At 37.0% G+C, this 23,531-nt stretch overlaps 1 protein-coding gene across 3 annotated transcripts in view; it reads right to left on the bottom strand.

Annotated features, from left to right (window-relative positions):
- LOC131947294 (dihydropyrimidinase) overlaps window positions 1-23,531 on the bottom strand; it is a 72,132-nt gene that overhangs the window by 31,441 nt on the left and 17,160 nt on the right. For 2 of the 3 annotated variants that reach the window (XM_059308470.1, XM_059308477.1), the window contains one exon: window positions 22,982-23,134. In XM_059308470.1, the coding sequence (XP_059164453.1) occupies window positions 22,982-23,134 (153 nt within the window). Of the gene's footprint in view, window positions 1-8,066; window positions 8,974-22,981; window positions 23,135-23,531 lie in introns of those variants that run through there. The other variant, XM_059308486.1, reaches the window with a different exon arrangement.

Here is a 23,531-nt window from a genome sequence, read left to right as displayed (position 1 = left end):
TTGTTTTGCTCAGGTGAAATACAAATTTAAGCTATAAGAAGTTAGTGAATAATTCGCAAATCAATAGAATAAAATGTCTGCAGGAACAATTTTCGTGTGTACACATGTATTGTATATTTAGTGTATCGTGTAGATAGTCGTTTACTACTTCCGTTATCACTTAAAATTTCCTCACAACTGCCATGTATTCATCCTGTATTGTAGCTTTAATAAAAGGGAGGGAAGCAGCGATGGAGTTGCTCCAACTTTACTGTAAGAAATAACACAATGAGAACATTGTTAGTGACAACTGAATGTCTCTATTAAAATGCCAAGCTATTGTTAACTACCTAGTTCTAATCGATGAACTTGGTGTCGTATTATGGGCATGGATTGCCACTCTTTAATTTCAAGGTAGCCTACTAAATGAGTTATTTCATCAGGAGCGCGTCATACTATTAAACTATATTTGCATGGTCGAGTCCTCAGTTTTTCTCTGAGCCATTTCGAAACTAACACCAAACCTCAAAAACTGAACGACCAAAAGACAAAAAAATTTGATTCAGTGTTTTGAAATGAATGAAGACGTGAGCGGACTACAAGAAAACATCAAATCCAGAATCCAACACGACAGACCAGCGGATACCTGCTCTGTGAGCTAATTATGAGACATTCTTCACCTATGTGTTTAGCTTCAAGGTATGGGCAAGACGAAAGGGCAGCAATGCGACGAATGCCGTTTACAGTGGGCCTTCAACGAAGTGCTCGGCCGCTCTAAACATAGATGGATGAGTCGTCTGGGGCTGACGTGGCTCACAGCAGGGGCCATCTAAACATAATCCGTGTATAAATGATACTGTGGTGTTTATTTTTGGACAAGAGATAACGGGGGTTAACTTCTGGATATTTGAATATCTTTCATATTTTGTAGTGTTTAGTAAAAGGAAGTGGTCACTGACTTGAGTAGGTCTACAGGTGGGGGGGGGGGGGGGCATATAAACATAATCCGTATATAAATGATACAGTGGTGTTTATGTTTGGACAAGAGATAACGAAGGTTAGCTTCTGGATATTAGAATATATTTCACATTATATATTATATAGTAATACGTAGTGGTCGCTCCCTAGAGTAGGGCTTGAGCGAGGTGTGGGGGTGCATCAAAACATATTCCGTATAAAAATGATACAGTGATGTTTATTTTTTCGACAAGAGACAACTGGAGTTAACTTTTGGAACTAAGAATGCGTTTTTGTTTTTAATATTATTTTTTGTTTAGTAACACGTAATGGCCGCTGACGAGAGTACAATCTGTACAATCCACAACCCTGGCTACAGCCTCGCTGTGATAGCACGAGCTAGAGTATCGATTCAGCCTCGCGCTTGTTTCTGCCCCAGTCTTCAAAGAGAAGTTTTAAAGCCTCGCGCAAATCTCGTTTACGGGGACATCTCCATTAGATATATAATAATCAATATAAAGCTTGGCAGCTTTTAGTCTAGAATGGCTGGGTATAGTTCTGTGCATTTGTCTCATTGATATGTTAAAGTAACTGATAGCCAGAAATTATGCTAATGAGTTTTGGTTTAGATCTGTGTCATTTTGAAAGACTGAAAATAATACTTTCAATCAAGGTCGAATTTGTAATCCCTGCAAAATGTATGAATTTGATCAAAATACTTTGAGTTATGTGATATAATCTACTACTTAACTATTGAGCACTTTTTTTCAAATTTTTAAGAAATGTGTCTGAAGTCTTGAGTCTATAGGCAATGCATTCTAAATAAGAAGACTGTACGGTAAATATATATAGAATCTAGAGCAGTAGAATACCAGGTTAAATTTTCGAAAAATTCTGTAAAAAAAAAATAAGAGTATACAACTCTTCAGTGGTAGGAGTTTGGAGAAAAAAACCTTGGCCCGGTTTGAATCTAAAAATAAATTCCTGATGCCGCAAATTTCCCTCATCACCGGAATGGAATCTTCCATACGTTTCATGTCTTATCTGTGAAGGGGGCTCTCTGTGTTATGACGTTCAGAAATGGCGGCAATATGGGCGAAGGACTTGAAAACTTAGCATTACATCATTTTTCGGTAGCCGTAATTTGCTATGCGTGCGTACCTCTTCGAATGTTTATAGAGAGTAAATGTTTGTCAAAAAGAATAGGATGGGGGGGGGGCTGTAGTACTGGAGGGTTGTGGGGTTGAAATCAGCAGTAAAGGTGGATGGGAAGAACTGGCAACCTCTTAAGCTTAACCCTTTTGTTTTCTTTTGTTGTGAAGGAAATGGGGGATTTATGATGGCTGACATGACGTATACTTGCCAAATACTATTGCGTGTCCTGGATTGTTTTTTTCTTTCTCCATGCTGTTCAACAGTGCAGTGCAGCTTAGGCAAGGCGTTCTCAGTCTACTCTAACAAAAGGGAAGCAATTGAATAAACAGTTTGGGTTTATCTGCTCCTAGAGAGCTCACAAGCACTCAAAAAAACTTTGAGACGGCCTGAGAAAAACTTGACGTGGGTTAAAACCGTCCCACAATCCACAGGTAGCCACACCCATTTGAATCTGTATTTTCGTTCCTTTATATGCATATTTTAAAAACCAAACGTTGCCTTCATTTTATGCATACACAAAAACAAAAAGTTACAGCACTGGTTTTGTTAAGTTGATGCTTCTAGAATGTGAACATGTCTGATGCATAAATAAATGTGCATTTATTGAAAAGGGTCGGGGTTTTTTTTTATATAAAAAGTCTGTTTTTTTTAACAGTCTTTGCAATACGGTAATAATTAAAAACAAACCGGCATTTGCGCAATTTATCTGCTTTAAAAATATAGTTAAATTAAGCTTCAATAATCTACATATATATTCCAACCCTTTCATTCCTTCATTGTATTACGTTGCCTAGCCACCAAATCAGACAGAACGCTGCTCATATTTTCATACAAAGACGGAACGATGCTGATAGTCTCCAACAAAATCGAACTCGCCCGGGAAAGTATCGATTTTTCCCCTCGCTAATGCACGGCCTCGAAATGTAGGTCAAGTAACGTAAACAGAATTAGGTCATGCTTGCATGATTAATACACTCCCACAACCAAGGACACACTTATTAATATCAAAATGTCATTATCTAATTTTTTTTCCTGTATAAACGTAAAGAAAAGAAAAGCTAAGTACCGGAAAAAAAAGAAACACCAATGAAATGATGAATGGGGGAAAAAAGGACCAATCAACAAGGTACTTGAGAAAAAAAGAAACCCCCGACAATAAACGCCCCACAATCAATACGCCACACATGAGTAATGCATCAACTAAAATACACAACCATTACGCACACGGCATCGATTTTCCCGGGTGCATGCTAGCATTGAGCGTATGGTATTTCCCTATTCCTTTTCCCAAGCGTCCGCGTAGTTTTCCCCGTATTTCGGCAACTAGAAACTCCTTTTTTTTTAAAAATACAATCCGGGATTTCAACAATTAGCAAAGTGCTCTTGATATAGAACGCCCAGCCGTATGGTTCATGAACGGGTTAGTCAGCACAGTTAATAAGCTATTGGAAGGACAATTAATTACTAACACAAGCATAGACACAGGCTCACAAGTAAATACCAATAGTGCTGTAGAGTACATATTGTGTGTGCACGTATGTATGGGTTGGACAGATTGATCAAAATAGAGTAAATAGAGTCGTATCAGTAACGCTGAGATGTTGCGATATAACGTCTACATGGACGTAGACAGCAGATCCCATCAAATCTGCGATGAAGAAATACTACCCACCTATTTCATTGTATATTATCAACTTAGTAGTTATAGTTGAGATCAAGGTATCTAATAAATTTAGATAACGGAATCAAGAAAACCGCCTATGGAGTAAGTGGGTTTTGTTTGAATCCCCCCCCCCCCCCCACACGCCTTAGCTTCTTACGTCACCCTTACCTCGGCCTGTGTCAACACGCGGCATGGACACACCGTTCGACTGACCGCTCGAGACAGCAGTGGTATATTTACAATTCTAAGCGGGGACGTGAGGTGAAATAAATAAACATAAGCTAGGCGGCTCATGTTTTAAACACAGGGGAGAAGCGCGGTGTTAATTATCAATAAGCTCAATGTTTGGTGCTTTACAGTCTACTAGGCGGCCTTGGTCGTCCTCCGACATATCGGTCCTCTTGCAAGGGATGTTTTTGGTCAGTATCGCTACCCCAACTCCAATTCTAAACCAAATCCTGAACATACTCTTTAAAGTGATACTGGTAGAAAAAAAAATAGCTCGATTTCTTATACTACTGTATTGCTCTGTCGGTATCCCTGAAATAGCTCATATATGTCTCCCAAAACAAAACACAGAAACAAAAAACTAACACTGAGGTCCTTACCAAACCAACCATACATGAGAGGATTAATGGGCTCCAATGCTGACCTACTTCGTAACGGATAAATACAGTTCGCTAGCTCAACCAACATGAGTTCTTATATCGCTTTTAGCGCCAAGGTTAAGGATTAGGTTCAGGAAAAGAGTCAGACAGGGTTTTTATTCACTAAACAAAGCATTGACTGGACTTGTCAACGTCTTCAGGCCTATTACTCTACGCCCCGATGTACAAGCTTACAAACAGTTAGAACTCACTTCAACGCAATTGTTAACAACACAGACTTGGTACACTGACATAAACTAAGATATAAGACCCAAACAATATTTTCCCAAGGGACTACATACAACCCGGCAATACTCTCAACCCAAACAGGTTATTGTGTGTGCTATAGCCCTATTCTACTGGTCTAGTCAGTGCAGCTAGCGAGTGAATCTGCTACTGTTACTTAAAGCCTCAGCCCTCGCCACTAGAGCTCCTCAAGTCAACTAACGTCAGGTGACATCATTATACACGAGATAGTTCCTTATTCAATGGTTGCATCCGAAAAAATAACTCAACCGATGAATCCCCCCCCCCCCCCCACTTTGTAATTTAAACACATTTATTTCAGTTAGTTTTTTTTTTTATTCAAACGAGAGGAAATAACAGAAAGATATGGTGTGTGGGAAAGGGTGGGGGTGGAAACACGGGACGACACCAGAACAAAAAGAAAAGTATTGTTAGGGTTAGGTCTAGATTAAATATAATTATTTCCCGGAGGTTGAAACAGCATTTTGAATTTTGTTTTGAGATCTTAACACAACTTGACTACAGGTGCAGCTACTTAACAATAAGATTTGTATTTGTTATCTTTGTATAAACCAATTAAACAATGTATATGTTTAATCTAATACTTTAATCCCACGTTGGATTAAAACAAGCCGAACTAGTTTTCAAGTAAACCTATCTCATATCTAATCCCATAAATAAAATGCTATAAAACATGTTTTTAAAGAACTGGCTATGCATCATTTTTTTTTAATTAAGTAACCAATTAATCAACATATCTGACACAGCAAGCTGACTTAGTCCTTTCATTTGGTCATGTCAGCTTTACTTTAAGCTTTGTCATCAACTTGTCCCACACACACCGGCACACCTGCACACACACACACCACACTAAACAGTGACAGCTGTCTAGACCAACAACCACCTCACAAGAACAAACTAGCCCCACAAGACAAGAGCCTTGAACCTATTGTATGTGGGCCTTGCCATTTCTAAGGCCATCTCAGGTACAAGTTGCTCTATGTAAAGACTCCACTGTCCAGGAGTGTCCAGTAGCACCTGCCAGGGAGGTGGACACCACCTGTATTTTTAACACACTATTCATAAAATTTTATTTTTAACCTGGGCCAAGGTGATTAACAATGTACCTGGCCTTGGGGGTGAAAGCCAACCCATGACCCAGTTTCTGAATAGCATTGTATGGTATATATAATGCATATAGATGGATTTAGACTGATATAGATATGTATACATATATCACATTGGTGTATTTATATCCTTGTACATGTAAATAAATTTGTGTCCAAAATTTAAATGTGAAAATAGTTTCTATTCCCAGAAACATTATGGGGGGACTATAGGTCTATTTAATAAAAGGTGATTTTTTTAAAGAAATGTTATCTTTTTTTAGCAAGTTTCAATAAACTGAAGGTTAAAGGAAATATTTTTTTAAGATTGTTGATACCCTGAATGTTTCTTAAATAGTCTAAAACAAAACCATCCAAAAGTTAGTAGTTTCATCATTATTTGTAAGCAAATTTTGCAGTAGGCCTATTAGATTTCAGATAATGAAGTACGAGTATAATATTGTAGAGAGGACAAAATTGTATGAAGGTTTAAGATTTTAAAAAAATAATATATGATACATGAAATATTTTGTTTTGTAAGGCTCTTTAAAACAGCTTATAATTATAACATAGTCTTGTTATATATTGTGATATTAAGTCAAATATATATATTGATATATAATAAAACAATGGGGCTAAACTGGAAAAAATTTGTCAAGTCAACATCCCCATCCTCCATAATCATATTTAGCATTAAGTGACTCAATGTATGTGAAAGCCAGCTATCAGTTAGTTTACCATCAAGATAAACTTGAAAGACTAGAAAAAGAAAGTAGAAAAGGATCACAATTACCACACACCATGGAATAGGCCTACGCTAAACCATTACAGTTAAATAAATAAAAATTGTATCCTTTTTCGCATTTCTCAAATTATTCAAAAAATTATCTCCAACAATATTTAAATACATTCTTCCAAGAATATAAGAGTCTAGTATCGAAATTTAATTTAGCTGTTCGCAAAAGATTAAACAGATTTCAACAGCAAATTTATATTTAGGGTAAAACACTTTGCAGTGATTTCCCAAAGATTATCATAGTTGGCAAATTTCCCATGGCCAAAGATACAGCAGAAATCAACATAAGCAGTGTGTTTGAGGGGGTGGGGTTGTGCATGACACAGTGACTCATGCTGCTCACACTATACAACCACTGAGTGCTAGGTGCTCACCTACACTACAGGTTCCTGTCAGGTTTTCAGACAAGGAACTCCACCAGTGTAGAATTGAAATATGATTATGTAGGAGCTTAAATACAGAGCAAAAAAATATAAGTTCAGAAGTTTAGCTAACAAAGACAGAGGGAAAGAAAGAAGTAAATCGAATGAATGATGAGAAGCAGATGTTTTTTTTATGTAACTGAATCTGTAAAATATGTTCAATTTTTCTGTTGATCATAAAGTTAAAAATATAATATGAATTTATGTTTTTAAAAAAAATAGAAATTAGCTTCTGTTGAATATTAAAAATACAATTTGATACAGATTTCCTGACACTTGATATCAAAGTGTCTATGATGACTCAATTACTAAATTGTGAAAAAGAAAGCCCTACTAAATTTGTCCACTTGCAAAATCTAATGAATCTAATGAGCAAATAGGCCTAACAGCGAATTATTAATTTCTAGATTTCAAAAAGGTAACATAACACCCAGAAACAGTTGAGCTTGGTACACTTTTAAAACTTTGACACACTATAAAATAAAGTACAAGTAGAGATCTAGAATTCTAGATCTAACTTGATTTTTAACATGCATTTTTAACAACCACAATCTCAAAATGTCATCCTTATTATTAAGTAATATTAAGTCTTAAATTAATTGGAGTATTTTTCAACAATAAATACCTTGTTCAGGGTAGATCTAGATTCTAGATCTAGCATAAATCTAATTTTAATCTAATGTCTAATAGACAATTTCACCTAATTGACTAGATTCTAATAACCTAACTATTTAGTATATGATATGACTATAGCCAACTAGATCTATACTAATCTATAGTACTGAAGTAGGCCTAATTAAATAGTAGGCCTAATTAATTATCCTAACTAGTAACTAGGTCTAGATAATCTAAATCTAATATCTAATTATATTAGTTTATATCTAGAATCTAGATCTAGATCTACTAATCTCGTTTTAGAATAATTTTAGATTTTAGAATCTAAATCTAGATCTAGATCTAGATCTAGATCTAGATCTTGATCTAGATCTAGATTTAAGATTAGATCTAGTCTAGATCTAGATATCTACTTTATCTAGTCTGATCTAGATTTAGATTTAATTTTAAATCTAGATTCCTGTTCAGGAGTGTTCTTACCTGCAAATGAATTGGTACTTTTTTCACCGGTGTTCGACTCATGGTTCAATTTGTACAAAATAAATTATGTATAACTTGACGTTGTGTAATCCCTTGCTTTACAGTGACACACAAAAATCTGGAATGAGTCCTAATGGACTTTTCTTACAAGAAAAATAGTTTGCGTAGGCTGCCCGCGAAATATTCAAATACTCCTGATGAATCGTTGGTGAAGAAAATATGAAGCATGTAACACTGAAGGTGTCAAATAGCTCAAGCTTATTAAGTTATTACAATCCTATTTTGACACGTCTGACTAAATATATTTAGAACTACACGTTCTGTTTTAGAAAGTGGATCTAACACGAAAATAATCAATAGTCATGTGTTAACTACACGGAGTCCTGTGAGAAGTACAACACATCAACACACATCCGCAAATCTTGTAAGGTGAAGTTTAAAAATCTTTTTTTGCTATGCAGTTGTGTTATTTTCGCCGCCAGTGGGGCAAGGGTTTTTCGGGTGGGTGAGGGGGGGAGGAGGTTACCGGTTCAACTCACTGACACGGCAAGCGATAGAAATAAACCGAGACGGCTGCTGGTGGAGGAAACGGAACCGGTACAGCACCGACCGGTTTTTCTAACACAGAGATAGAATAAATTATCCGTAATCAGCGGTCACACCACGAAGCTGTGTTGTGACGTAGTACGCAAGTCACAGTTGTTGCAGTCACACAACACGTCGCGTCGGCGCTTTGATCCTACAAGTGATACGTTATTTTGCCTGTTACACGCCGGCTGTGTTTTCATAAAATACATTGATGTAACTGTAACAACCCTAATTTCCGCAATTAAAAACCCACGCGCTGTGCTACGTGTAGCTCAAACCTTGTCAACAATGTCGGAATGTTTAAAAGCCTGTCGAATTTTCAGCGAAAAGAGCCTTCGGCGGAGCGCTCGGTGTTTTTCAGCTACGCGAATTACACGAGAGCGGCTCATTCGGGTTAAACTCAACCACGCGAACGGCGGGAAGGCCATGGAACAAGCATGAGTGCCAGGTCGCTGTGTTTAAAAAAGAAGTCTAAAAATAGTAACAGGAGTATTAGGGCGGTGCATTATCTAGGACTAGGCCCAACGATTTTTCTTTTTATATTTATCCTTGAGCTAAATAAGAATGTAGATCTATTAGTAATTAATGTATCGGGAATTTTAAAACAGCGTTGGGTCGTCTAATTAATAATTTTGATGTAAAAGGAGAAGTATTGCTGTAAACATGTAATTTTAAAAACATGTTTTGTTAATTTAAAACTGACAGTGACAGCTAGATGTAACTAATTTAAGCCTGCTGTTAATTAGATACTTGAAGAGCAGAGAAACAACTCAGATTACACGTACCCCTCCCCCTACTCAAAACCTTCGTGTGAACGAGGGTAAGCTAAACAGTTGGGGGGGGGGGTGCAGCTTGCCTAAATGACGTCAAACTTCTGGCCCTAAGGGGAAAGGGAGTTTGTAATTTTGTGACGATATGTTATGGGCGGGTTGGGGGGGGGGGGGGGGGGGAATTAAGATAGCGGGACGTCACACTTTTAAATACTAAAAAAGTAATGTTAGAAACTGAATTTTAGCTGTTAGAAACTTCTTTTTTTTTTTTTTTGTAAATTGCATTAGAAGTTGATTAGTATACTCTCTGCTGATCGAGTTCAATCGATATTTTAGAAAGAAATATGTTCATAAAACAACTACAACTTTGAAGGGGGAGGGGTATTTTAGGGGTTCTGGCTTTTTGTAGTGACTATGTGTGACAATGGGGGTGGGGGGAGGTAAAACTCGTCATAATGGAAGAGTGGCGTTATTTATGTATGACCCCTTACCCTAAATTGGATGCTATATGCATGTATAATGATGAGTAGAAGTCGCTGTTAGAAAATGCAAAGTAATAAATAATAATAATAATTCATAGTTGGGCAAATTATTTCAAACATTGAATTTCAGACTATATTTAAAAAGGCTTAAATCTATACACAAAGTCAGGTATTAATTATTGAATGGCCTACTTGATTACATAAAGCGTTAAACATTTAAAAAAAACATTCAGCTCCATTGTGCCATTTTCTCATTAAGTAATGATAAACTTGTTTTTCCACAAAAATAAAGTATGTTTTTCATTCCTAAAAATAATGCCTAATTTGAAATGTGTTGTTAATAACTAAATTCTTAGTAAAGGCCTACCCCGTATGATTTAAATATAAGAGGCTTCTTTTAAATCTAAGGAGAAAGGCCGACTACCCTGGCGACCAGAATTAACGCAAACAGCTGCTTGGGTTATCTCAGCTTGTTCTCGGGGAACCGTGCAGATGTAATAAGCTGTTCTGTTTGAGATTACCCCGGGGTTGGGGCGTCTTGTACCCTCCAATTGGGTGTGGCATCGAAGGGGGGTGACTAATTACCGCGAGGCTGGAAACGGTAATTGCATAAAGAATGAAAGGTAAAAGGTAAGACAGGAAGAAACAGCAACGTAGTACTGAAAGAATTTTTACTTCAACCCTGGAATCCCATTAATATATAGAAAGCATTATGAGGACAAAAAAACTATGTTACTACTTTGTGATAGGGTAGTTGGCTGTCTTTGTTTTACACTAGTAATCTGCCAGCAAGCATAGATCTGCTGATAAAGTAGTAGTCGAAGAGTTGGGTTATGATTTAAAGTAAAGGTGTTTTTTTTATTATGGGAGCTACTTTGGGATTATGGGGTAAACTACTACTTTTTTAATGTCCTAAATAATTAAAGTTTGCTTGGATTTGAGTTAAATAACGCGTGTATATGTTTTAGTTATTCGTAAATGTATACAAAACTACAAAAAAAAAAATAATTAAAATTATATTTGGCTTAACAAAATAGTAATCCAATTTTATCTGGCAACTCCTTTAAAAATCTACATCGGAAAAAGTCAAGAAAGTGTAGACATGATAATATATTATTTTCTGGAAGTCATTAGTGCCATAGATATAATTTATATTACTTGTTTCTTAAATAAAGACAGTTGTTCGAAAAGTTAAACCAAAGATCAAATAATACAGTTCATATTCGTGTCTCAGCCCTCCAATTCTCTAACACCTTGTAGGCCTAGCAGTCTGCCGCCGCCAATGAACCGCACACGCACCGACTAGACAGCTGTGTTACTCATAACAATTAGGCCTACACACTAGAAACATTCGTTATTTATGATCAACCTTCAAACATAATTTCCTCCTACCCATCCCCTTCCGTTCATCTACCACCACCCCGCCCATAACGGCGAGGTGGGATTAATCATCACAAGATAATAAAAATACATCCCCCTTGCATAAAATCGATAACTGCGTATTTGGACCAATATTTTTTGTACATGAATGGATCACCAGATGTAGCGTTAAACTGCGGAAATGTAGTGTCAAACTGCGACAGGACCAAGGTATGTGTGTTTGTGTGTGTGTGTGTGTGTGTGTGTGTGTGTGGTGATACAACTAAAACGGGAAGGGGGGGGGGTTTAGTGTAATATTGCTTGAGTATAATATTGCCCTAACCAGAGCCCTTAACCGTATCGCCCTAAACAGATATAATAATTAGTAGAACCTTTATTCCTCAAGCAACTTAAAAGAATGACGATGATGGTCATAATAATAAAATAATTATAACAATAATTACAATTACTGTTCTGATAATTAATTTTTCCTAGCTTTTGAATCAGTTAATGTTAGACACAGACATGATAAATAATCTCGAACCCGACTTTAAACATATTTATAAAATAATCAGACGAGCGCATAGCTTGACCAGACACCACCACGTGTAGTTTAAATAACTAGACACCCCCTCACGTAGTTTAAATAACTAGACACCCCCAGACGTAGTTTAATTAACCAAACACCCCCACACGTAGTTTGACCAGACACCCCCACACGTAGTTTAAATAACCAGACACCCCCACAACCATACACCCCCACACGTAGTTTAATTAACCATACACCCCCACTCGTACTTTAATCTCAAACCCGACTTAAAACATATTTATAAAATAATCAGACGAGCGTATAGCTTGACCATACACCCCCACACGTAGTTTAATTAGCCATACACCCCCACACGTAGTTTAAATAACCAGACACCCCCACAACCATACACCCCCACACGTAGTTTAATTAACCATACACCCCCACACGTAGTTTAAATAACCATACACCCCCACACGTAGTTTAATTAACCATACACCCCCACACGTAGTTTAAATAACCAGACACCCCCACACGTAGTTTAAATAACCAGACACCCCCACACGTAGTTTAATTAACCAAACACCCCCACACGTAGTTTAAATAACCAGACACCCCCACGCGTAGTTTAAAAAACCATACACCGCCACACGTAGTTTAATTAACCATACACCCCCACTCCAACTTTAAATAACCAGACACCCCCACATTTAGTTTGACCAGTCACCCCCACATTTAGTTTGACCAGTCACCTCAGGTGCCCAACGGTTGTCTACTTTCCCCAACCCACCACTGATGCATCTCCCGGTTGGTTCGCTTGATTTATCAATCAGCCACGTGGGTATGAGAGTGTGTGTGAGGGGGGGGGGGGGGGGCTGAATGACCCCTGACACACGTGTGCAGCCAGGTAGGCAATTACAGTCTCGAGGTTTGAAACACTGCCAAGTACTCACCTTATACAATACAATAGACTGAAAGCCGGGGACAGTATTTTAGAATGGAATAGGATTTTGTGAAAGGAAATTTAAAGTGTTTGATTTAAATACACATTTTGTATATATATATATATATATATATATATATATATATATATATATATATATATATATATATATATATATATATATATATATATATATATATATATATATATGTGTGTGTGTGTGTGTGTGTGTGTACTTTAAAAAATATGTTTCCATATTATATATGTAATCTAACTTTGTTGACTCTTTGCCTTGACCCTCATTGTCCTGACGTATATTGCAAGAAGCTCGTAAATCTCAATTACATTCTTTTTATTTATATGTATTTTTTTTTATTTTACTGTAAACATTACAAAAAGCAGACCGACCCTGTACCGACTTAACTAGCAAATGACAAAAACTCATTCTGACAGATAACAGTAGACACACTTCACGTTTCGCATGCACATTTCTGCTCCCTAAAAGCATGGTGCGCGCTTCGGGAATTCCACAGGCAAGCAGATGGTGCGCTCATTGGCGTTCCACTCGACACAGTGCGAACGGGCTGAGCTTGTTACACGAGAAACCGCAGGATTATTATTATCATTCCCGTGGGATTATGGGACGTAAACCTCGGGGTTACCAGTAAGAAATTCCCTGTGAATATGTTAATTGAGATATGACACTGGTGAGATCGAGAGGAGGGTATAAAGTGAAATCAGACAGAGAAAATAGAACTGTTTTATAGTTCGACTTGATGGTGTAATCGTGGTTGCATTTGACAATGCATGAAGAGCTGTGCTTATTTCTTTTTTCTTCAGGTGCGGGTACCTAGTTGAACCGGTTCTACGACTAACATATAACAGTTACTAGCTTTTATTAATTAAGTTGATAGAGGACGTATTCGCAGCTACATTTATTTTACCAGTAGACCTATTTGCAATCCTAACTTAAACTTATGCCTTAATAACCCTAGCACCAATCGTGACCCTAAACCTTAAACTGAACATATTTCTAGCCCAACACTTAACTTACCCATATCCCTAATCATAATCCTAACAACGATAGCGGCAAGAAAACATCGGTGCCTTTCTGCATTTTCCTAATTATTACAACCTGAATGGTACATGTGCACAATATACATATTGTCTATATACAAACTAGCGAATGTCTAGATAGAAACTAGAGATTCCTATACAGAGTAGATTAAACAAACTAGCAATGTATATGAACAAACTACCTATATTTGATTTGGTTTTGTTAACATATTAAATTATTAAATGTTATCGATTATTTGATTGAATAGATTGAGTCACGTGATGCACGAAAGGCTATGTTCATCCGCTACGATTCGAGTTTTGAACTACTGTTAACAGAGGCGTAGCGACCCTTCCCGGCGCCCGGGGACAAACTTTCGATGTGCACCCCCCCCCCACCCCCTCAAACTTTCGATTTGCACCCCCCCCCCTCGAACTTTTCATTTGCACCCCCCTCAAACTTTCAATTTGTCTTTCCAACCCATTTTGGCGCCCCCCCCCCTAAGGTCGGCGCCCGGGGACATATGTCCCCCCCCCCCGCTACGCCTCTGACTGTTATAATTTCCAAAATGTGTGGAGGATGTATTGGTTATTGTTTGTGCTGCTAAAATCTTTGCAAATTATTTATAAATATATGCTCTCATTTAAGTTGGATTTTTAAATCTTTAAACATGCATCTTATAAAGAAACTTTAAAACAAAATCAGCCCATTATGTTATCTAGAGCAAATGCGAAATTGCAATATTTTATTAAATTTATGGACTCTTGTTTCAGACAGTCTACGGTAAAACTTCCAAAATTTAAATAATTAAAATCAGCATATATACAGCTGGATGTTTAAATATTGTAAGGACACATCATTGCAAATAGGTTCAAATTGTGATGGAGGGTCAATGCACGGGCTCCTGCAAGATTATTAGTTCAAGGGATGGTGGATGGTCAAGCTAGAATTTTCCACGGGATGTGGGAGGGGGGGGGGGGGGGTCGGCTGATTCAATGCACGAACGCCGGAGAACACATATGGAACAAGGCACTAGTTATTTTTAGACTGAAAAATCTCTTTTAATACACTGCCGAAACTGTTTCCCTTTTTTTTTTTTTAAATTTAACCGGAAATTGTCCACAAAACTTAAAATTTGTTAAAGGTGTAATTACAAAAAAGTAATTCTAAACAGATTACAAAAATCCGTTGAAAAATCTTGACAAGCTCGCGAGGCACAGGGGAATGAAAAACATCGTTTTAAAAATTGACTTGACTTTCCCGTTGAAAATTCCGTTTCAACTTTTTCCTTTAAACGTCGACCTACGTTAACTAGATTTTCACTTTTAGGCAGGAAAAGGTTTGGGTGAGGCACTGAGAAGCGTCTTAGAGAGTGTGGGGAACGCAGACGACATAACACGTGCTCTCTATAACTACACACACGCGGAAATATCATCTTCCTTGCCCACAAGTTTTGGCTTCTGGGGAGTTTATTTTTTATTTTTGTTATTTGAGCTATGATGTGGGTAAATTAAGAACTCGAAAATTCTAAATAATATCTGTTTTCAGATTATTTAAAACATTATTTGACTTACCTAATACGTTGTTAATTACAAGCGAACAAAAATATTAACAAAGAACACCTTTATTTTTACTGCCATTTGGCAGATAATGTAAAATTCACCCTTTCCTATAAACAGAACAAATCATATTTGGTCTAAATAATTAAAAATCCCACTAATCTAAACTTTTCAAACTGAAACATATTTTGATTTTGTTTTGTTTGTTGTAGTTACCTGCAGTTGAAGGTAGAATTGAAGTTCGTTGAACTTGTGTTGAGTGACGAAGGAAGCGCAGGACTATTTTTTGCTGTCGGTTTAGCGTTGCCAATATGGCAAGCCTGAACGCACTAGACAGCACTTTTCACAATTTCTATACTCGAACTCTAAACGTATGTGGGTTAGGAAGAGATACCTTACATGATTGTATGACAAAAACTGACTTTCATTAGGTATAGATCTGCTTAACATGGTTGACTAAGTTTACTTAGGCCTTTATTAGTAGATATTCCGGACTTGTCTTTAATTTTTAATTTTTTTTATTGAAGCTAAAAAAAATGTGTGCTCTTTATGTTTTGCATGATCTCGCTAAAACTTTATTTTATATTTGCTTCGATGTGTATGACCTCGCTAACATCTTCTTTTATAGTTGCTTCGATGTGTATGATCTCGCTAACATCTTCTTTTATATAGTTGTTTCGATGTGTATGATCTCATCAACATCTTATAGTTGCTTCAACTTCCGTATATTATTTGCTGTTGTATACTGAGTGTATAAACCACGCACAAAACAGAATCTTCAAACCTACCCAGACTACCCAGATACTTTAACAACGTGAGTCTGTCGACCTGTCGAGGTGAATTACATGCAGTAGCGTAGCGGGGGGGGGGGGACATATGTCCCCGGGCGCCGACCTTAGGGGGCGCCAAAATGGGTTGGAAGAATAAATTGAAAGGTTGAGGTGGTGCAAATCGAAATTTTGAGGGGGGAGGGGTGCAAATCGAAATCTTGAGGGAGGGGTGCAAATCGAAAAGTTTGTCCCCGGGCGCCGGGAAGGGTCGCTACGCCTCTGATTACATGCCAAAATAATCACGTATTTAAAAAAAAACAATGTAAACAAAATCTCTACCCATTCACCCACCCGTTCCACATTTCTTTGCGATACAGAGCAGCAAATGCCAAATATAACCGAGCTATATTAGATATAACAATAAGCTCTTTCATCTAGCATATAACAGAAACTTTGTGAGGTTTAAACTTTAAAATTGTAAGGATTAAAAATGCAGAATAACACTTTTTGTTTAACCTAGCAGTTTTTTTTCAGTCATCCCCCCCCCCCCCAACGAAATATGAAATACAAAATATATACTTCAACCAGTGTCCAAACCTCCCCCCCCCCCCCCATGCCAAAGTTAGAATGGCCGAAAGAAACACTGAATTCTGTACCTGGCACAACAAAGATACCAGCACATAGAAATTTAAAACAGAAATTCGATATACTGGTAACTTCAAATAGCATTTACATAGCAAAACTAAATTACCCTCCCTATTTATCCGATGATACGTGAAACGACCATTGCTTTGACATACACCCCAGACCCCTTACTAATAACCTAACATCTTGACAGTAAACACTAAGAAACGAAACCACACGAAAACGAAACCACACGAAAACGAAACCACACGAAAACGAAACCGCACGAAAACGAAACAAGCCAAATACACTCGTCACAACAATGCTCGCTGAGAGGTGTTAGCTAGGTGATAAGAGATCTTCTGGGAGATCTGGAACTCCTGCTCCCCCCCCCCCCCACACCCCCAAACACACACACACACACTCCGCCTCACGACACCGCAACCTCCATGCCAGACAAAGAGGGAAAATATGCCTGCACGCCCCATTTACAAGCAAGGATATGGTAGACTACTGTCTACCCGGTCAGAAATACGCAGCCATTTTTGAGATTGCCAAGGAAGATAACTTTGCATGAAGTAACCTCCCCTCTTTAAGTATTCATTTCTTTTTTTTTTACCTCTACCAGTATAAACGTATAGCCCTTTCAAAAATAATGTAAAGCCACTTTAATCGCGCAACTATTTTTATTTAATATTCTATAAAAAAAAAATCGAAGAACATTAGACCTAATTAGACCTAATTAGCTTTAAAACATCATCAAAAGTAAACAGAGTTTCTTCCAGGCATCTCTTCGGGGGGGGGGGGGGGGGGGAAGTCTTCCTCCCCCCCCCCCCCCTAGGAGGAAATGGAATTTATATAGAAAAAATATACTTTTAACAATGTCCGCCGCCCCCTCCCCTCCCCGCAGAAATTTTAGTCCGCCCCCCCCCCCCCCGAAAATTTCATGTTTCACCTACAGTGATGGAAAAAAAAAGAATACAAGGAAATTACTTTTCCTCGAGTTGCCATTATAACATATCATTCAAACGCCAATCGACAGATATATTTTTATTAATACACTATAAATCCAACAATATAGTCTTAACTGTGTGATTGTAGTTCATAATTAACAACATATGCGAACCAAGGAACGTGTAAGTTAACGATGATAAAAAAGCACATGTCATAGAATTGTTGGTAACTTTATTTTTTCCACCAAACCAAGCAAAAGAAAAACTTACTTGGGTTATTGTGAGTTCACATAAGTATATAGGCCTACACGATTTAAACTTTGTATTTTTAAAAAAAATAATTGTTTATATGTTCGGTTGACATGCGTTTATTTAGATTGCAAGTAGTGCTAAAAATACATATGGCATTTTCTAGAAACAGACTAAAAACATTTAAATAGCCTCATTTTTTATTTGAACCAAATAAGCTTGATACCTTATTATAATTAAAGGAGTATTATGGGTAGGTCTATTTTTAAAATACAAATTTCTTATACTTCCGTTTCGCGGTTTCTGCATAAGTGTGTTTGCATTTTATTCAATTGCATAGCTGCTCGCTAAAAAAAAAAAAATTTTGACATGACGTAAACAAACATGAAGTTGGTCTTATTCAGGATAAGTTATGTTCCTGTATAATAAGTGTACCTTTAGGCCGTGTCAGTTTTGGCCTAAACTTGACAGCACTCATAACATCAAGAAAAGTGAACTTAAGATGGAGCGTTTTTACCTAGTGTGTCAAAGCAGGCTCTAAAGTCAAAGATATTGGAAGCAGGTGCTAAAATTGACGATATTGGAAGCAGGTGCTGAAATCGGAGCTGTAGAAAGCAGGTGCTAACATCTGAGCTGTAGAAAGCAAGTGCTAATATTTGAGCTGTAGAAAGCAGGTGCTAACATTTGAGCTGTAGAAAGCGGGTGCTAACATCTGAGCTGTAGAAAGCGGGTGCTTATATCTGAGTTGTAGAAAGCAGGTGCTAATATTTGAGCTGTAGAAAGCAGGTGCTAACATTTGAGCTGTAGGAAGCAGGTGCTAACATCTGATCTGTAGGAAACGTGCTAAAATCTGAGCTGCAGAAAGCAGGTGCTAAAATCTAAGGTATTGGATGCAGGCGCTAGTATCTGAGCTTTAGGAAACAAGTGCTAACATCTCAGATGTAGAAAGCAGGTGCTAAAATCTAAGATATTGGATGAAAGTGCCAACATCTGAGCCTTAAGAAGAAGGTGCTAACATCTGAGCTGTAGGAAACAGGTGCTGATACCTAAGATACTGGAAACAGTATATATATATATATATATATATATATATATATATATATATATATATATATATATATATATATATATATATATATATATATATATATATATATATATATATATATATAAAATGTTCATTCATTTTGTATGTGTATAGTTTCCGCTACCGTCGTATTGTTATTGTTAGGAGTTTCGTTATCACTGATTTATTCTGAGTATTGTTACAATTATTAGAGTTAATATTATCAATGTTATTTTCCTAATTATTTCTGTTGGGAAAAGGTATGGACAGCTACTGAAGTGATAGCTAGAGACTTGGAACTGAAACTGTCAATTGGAAAGCGAAGCACAAGCTATGACGTAAGGTACAGTCCCATAGTAGAAGCATTTGTATCAGGCCTTTAACATCTGTTTTGTTTTTCTCCTTTCTCGTTAAGGAGAAGGATGTGAGTGTCAAAATAATACCTTCTCCACCTCTTCCACTCTAGATTTGTAACGACAAATAGTGACGACAAATGAACCACCTACGGCACTAAACCGTTACGCGTCGATGTCAAATATGGACAGTATCATCATTTATTTGTTCATAGATCGACTCCTTAACATTTCAAAGATTTCAATCCAGAATTTTTAGTTTTTATTTTAAATTTCGTTTCTTGAAAAGAAAGGAATGGGTGGGGGGGGGGGGGGGTAATGCACCTTGGAAATGTTGTGTAGTGGCGTCAGAGGCGTAGCGACCCATTCCGGCGCCCGATGCGAATTGTCAATTTTTAGCTCCCCCCCCCCCCCCCCCCCCCACAAATACACATTTTTTAAAATTTATATAATTAGGCAAGGCATCGAAAAAGCGCCCCTCGCCTACCAGTCACTATCCTGTAACCGTTTTTATTTTGGTGGCATACAATCGATGTGAAAGTTAAATCATTCCGAAAAGCCAAGTGGCAGTCTATTTCACCAACTTCGATTGTGAATAGTTTAGTGATGCAGCTCAGTATTGGCCTTTTTTTCTACCCCGTTTGGCGACCCTTACATTTTTTAATAAAGATTTTGTTGTCATCGGGTCTTGACCCACGTGCCAAGTTTCAGACATATTGGTCGGTTAGGAGTGGTCGAAATTTCTCTCGGCAGTTTCGATCGATAACAGACGAAGAACCACAATCAGAGGAAGCAAGTTAAAGTATTAAAGCTTGTAAAAACCAAAATCTTGCCGCCTTTCAACCTCACTACACCTACATACATTGGGGCCGTGCAGTGAAGGGTTATGCTTTGAATAACATAAATCTGCGGGTCGGCAACCTTTTGAGACGGAAGAGCCAAAAGTTACATTCTACAAATTTTCAAAATTTTTAAAGAGCCACCAACATTTATATATGCACTTCGCTAGTGAAAAGCATGGAACCATTGCCACGGGGCTGGCCACATCACAGTTGTGGGGCTGGGCCTAATACCCAGCGGCTGTCAGCTGTCTATATACATTCTACTGCTGCTCTACTCCACCTATTCTCATTGTTTTTTATTTAGTTTTTACAGTATAATATATTTTTAGTTTTGAAAATAAAATAATAAAATAATACAATTATTATGGAACTGGAGAGCCGCATTTAGACATCAAAAGGGCCGCATGCTTCTCGCGAGCCGCAGGTTGCAGACCCCTGACATAGACATAGGTCAGGGGTCGGCAACCTTTTGAAGCGGAAGAGCCAAAAGTTACAATTTTCAAAATTTCCCTGGTTTTAGAGCCACTAACATTTTTTTATTTCAAATACTTTATTTTTTTATTAAGATTATTAGTATTTGTGCAAGGAGCTGGAGAGCCGCATCTTGATATCAAAAGAGCCGCATGCGGCTCGCGAGCCGCAGGTTGCCGACCCCTGACATAGGTCGTCTAAAAGATAATTATTTTGAGTCATCTTTAGTGACCCAGGCGTTAGTTAAAAGAATTACATTCACAGCCGAATTCGAACAATTACATTAATATTTTGTGCATTCGGATGTGTATTTAATTGGTATTTAATGTTTTTAATGGCTACATAATTAAATTAGACTCAAATGGTAATTTGCGAATTCATAAGTATACAAACTGTACAAATTGTCATGTACAGTTTCAAATGTTACAGTTTATTAAAACAATATTATCAATTTTTATTTCATTTTATTATTTTAAAAACTTCTCTGTATTTTTAACGAATTTTATTAACACACTTAAAAGTTGAATCCCCTGATTATTGTAATTTTATAAATGGGACATAACTAATATAATTTAATATTAACTGTAAAACGACTATTATATTGATTTAATTTTAACGATGTATCTAAATCTATTGAATATTAAGTTATGGATTATTGTATCAATAATTAAATATTACTATAATTCGAATCTATTTTAAACACCTATTATTAATCAGTGCCTCAACAGAGAGGAGCCCTATTGTGTTATAGGATTGTACATCTAATTCAACCCCAAATCGATTTTTTTACCCAAATGTTAATCCGTAAGTTTCGAGTTCGGATCCCATCTATGGACCCCCTTCCCCCAAAGAGATTAGCAAAAACTAGTTTATTAAAGGGGTGTAATTGCATTTGTTAATTCTGACTTGAGGCAAATATGTTATTTATTCGCACACGTCTCAAGGGTTCAATGAAAAATGATAACGCATTTTGCGGAAACAATGGTGATTATTATCAAACAAATAGCTAGACATAGATTCCATATAGAGGTCGTCCGTAAATGAAACATACTAGATTTTCTTTAAAAATCTTGATTAACAACATATAATTTTGTTGAAATAAATAGTGTATGCTACGTCACGTTTCGTAAAGCTGCTCCCCTTCCACTACATAACGTATTTTCATAGAACTACCCCCTCAAGATCTAGGAAGTCTTTATAACAGCCTTCCTTCCCCCACCCCACCTTTACACACCATTACCAGCTTAACAAAAGGGAAAGACAATCGGATTGAATAGGGTGGATTTTACATGGCACATTCTCAGACTGAACACCGTAATTCACAATTTGCCACACTGATCTATAAGCAGTCAAGAACCTGTTTAGTTACATCAGTTGTGTTTTTTATGTTTGTGTGGGGTCTGCAGTGAATTTTGTATCCTTCAATTTACTGAGTGGTGATAGGAAAAAAAAAGATCGAACCTCAATAAACCTCAATCAGACATGAAATGACGGGAGACATCAAAATAAAACACAATTCAACAATATATTATTTGTATTATTATAAGCAGGCTGACATTTTTTACTATACAGAGATATGGAGATTAGCCAGATTAGCAATCCACAAACCACACACATATATATACACACACATACATTCGTACTCAAACACAATTTGTCGTATCACCCATGTACCATAAAAAGAAACATACGACCCCAACACTAACAAATAAACAAACACACACCCTACAAATGTACATAAAAACACACATCTTACATATACCCATACATTCTACAAACATACAAACCCTATCACGTCCTATAAACAAATATACAAAAGTACATACAAACACAAACTCATTTAACAAACACCCACTCGCTCTATATATATATAAAGACCTATTACTCCCTACATACAAATATGCACACCCAAACACTACAAATATATAAATACACACTCCCCCCTACAAACATTGATCCCCTTTAAAAGTATATACACACGTACTCTTCAAACATACAAACACGCATCCTAGAAACACACATACAAACACACACCCCACATAAACACATACAACTAAACACTCGCTTGTACTAAAATTATACAAACAGGCACCTTATAAACACACAAACAAACATGCACCCTACAAACAAACATACAAACACAAATACACTCACCCTAAACACACATTCAAACTAAAATTATAAAAACACGCACCCTACAAACACACACACACACGTTGCCTACAAACACACATAAACACAAACACGTTACCTACAAACACACATACAAGCACGCAGCCTACAAGCAAACAAACACTCACCCTGTCTCCTGCCACCCAGGGTTCTGCAGACGTGATGCAGACGTCGTGAGCGATTATGTTTTCTTGTACGGGTTCAGACATGGCAACATCGGGTTCGGGTTCAGCAGTTTCGGGTTCAGGGACGGGTTCAAGGGCTTTGGCTTCTTCTTCTGCCTGTATGAAGGAAAAGCACAAATACGTCTAACATAGAAATATACATATATATATATATATATATATATATATATATATATATATATATATATATATATATATATATATATATATATATATATATATATATATATATATTTAAAATTGTCATTAAGTTTTTGCATGTATAGTTTCCGCTATCGTCGTATTGTTATCGTTAGGAGTATCGTTATCACTGAGTATTGTTACAATTATTAATATTATCGATGTTATTTTCCTAATTATTTCTCCTTATAATATCTTTGATGGGACGGCGTGGCCTAGCAGTACAGCGCAAGGTTCCTAACCCGAAATTCTCGATTTCGAATCCGTGTTCAAGTCAGTAGAACGTCACTGAGTCCACCCAGCTCTGATGTGT

This window comes from Physella acuta, unplaced genomic scaffold, assembly GCF_028476545.2.
Source record: "Physella acuta isolate Inbredline_101_S28 unplaced genomic scaffold, ASM2847654v3 ptg000056l, whole genome shotgun sequence".
NCBI lineage: Eukaryota > Metazoa > Mollusca > Gastropoda > Physidae > Physella > Physella acuta.
This window is presented reverse-complemented; position numbering and strand designations above follow the sequence as displayed.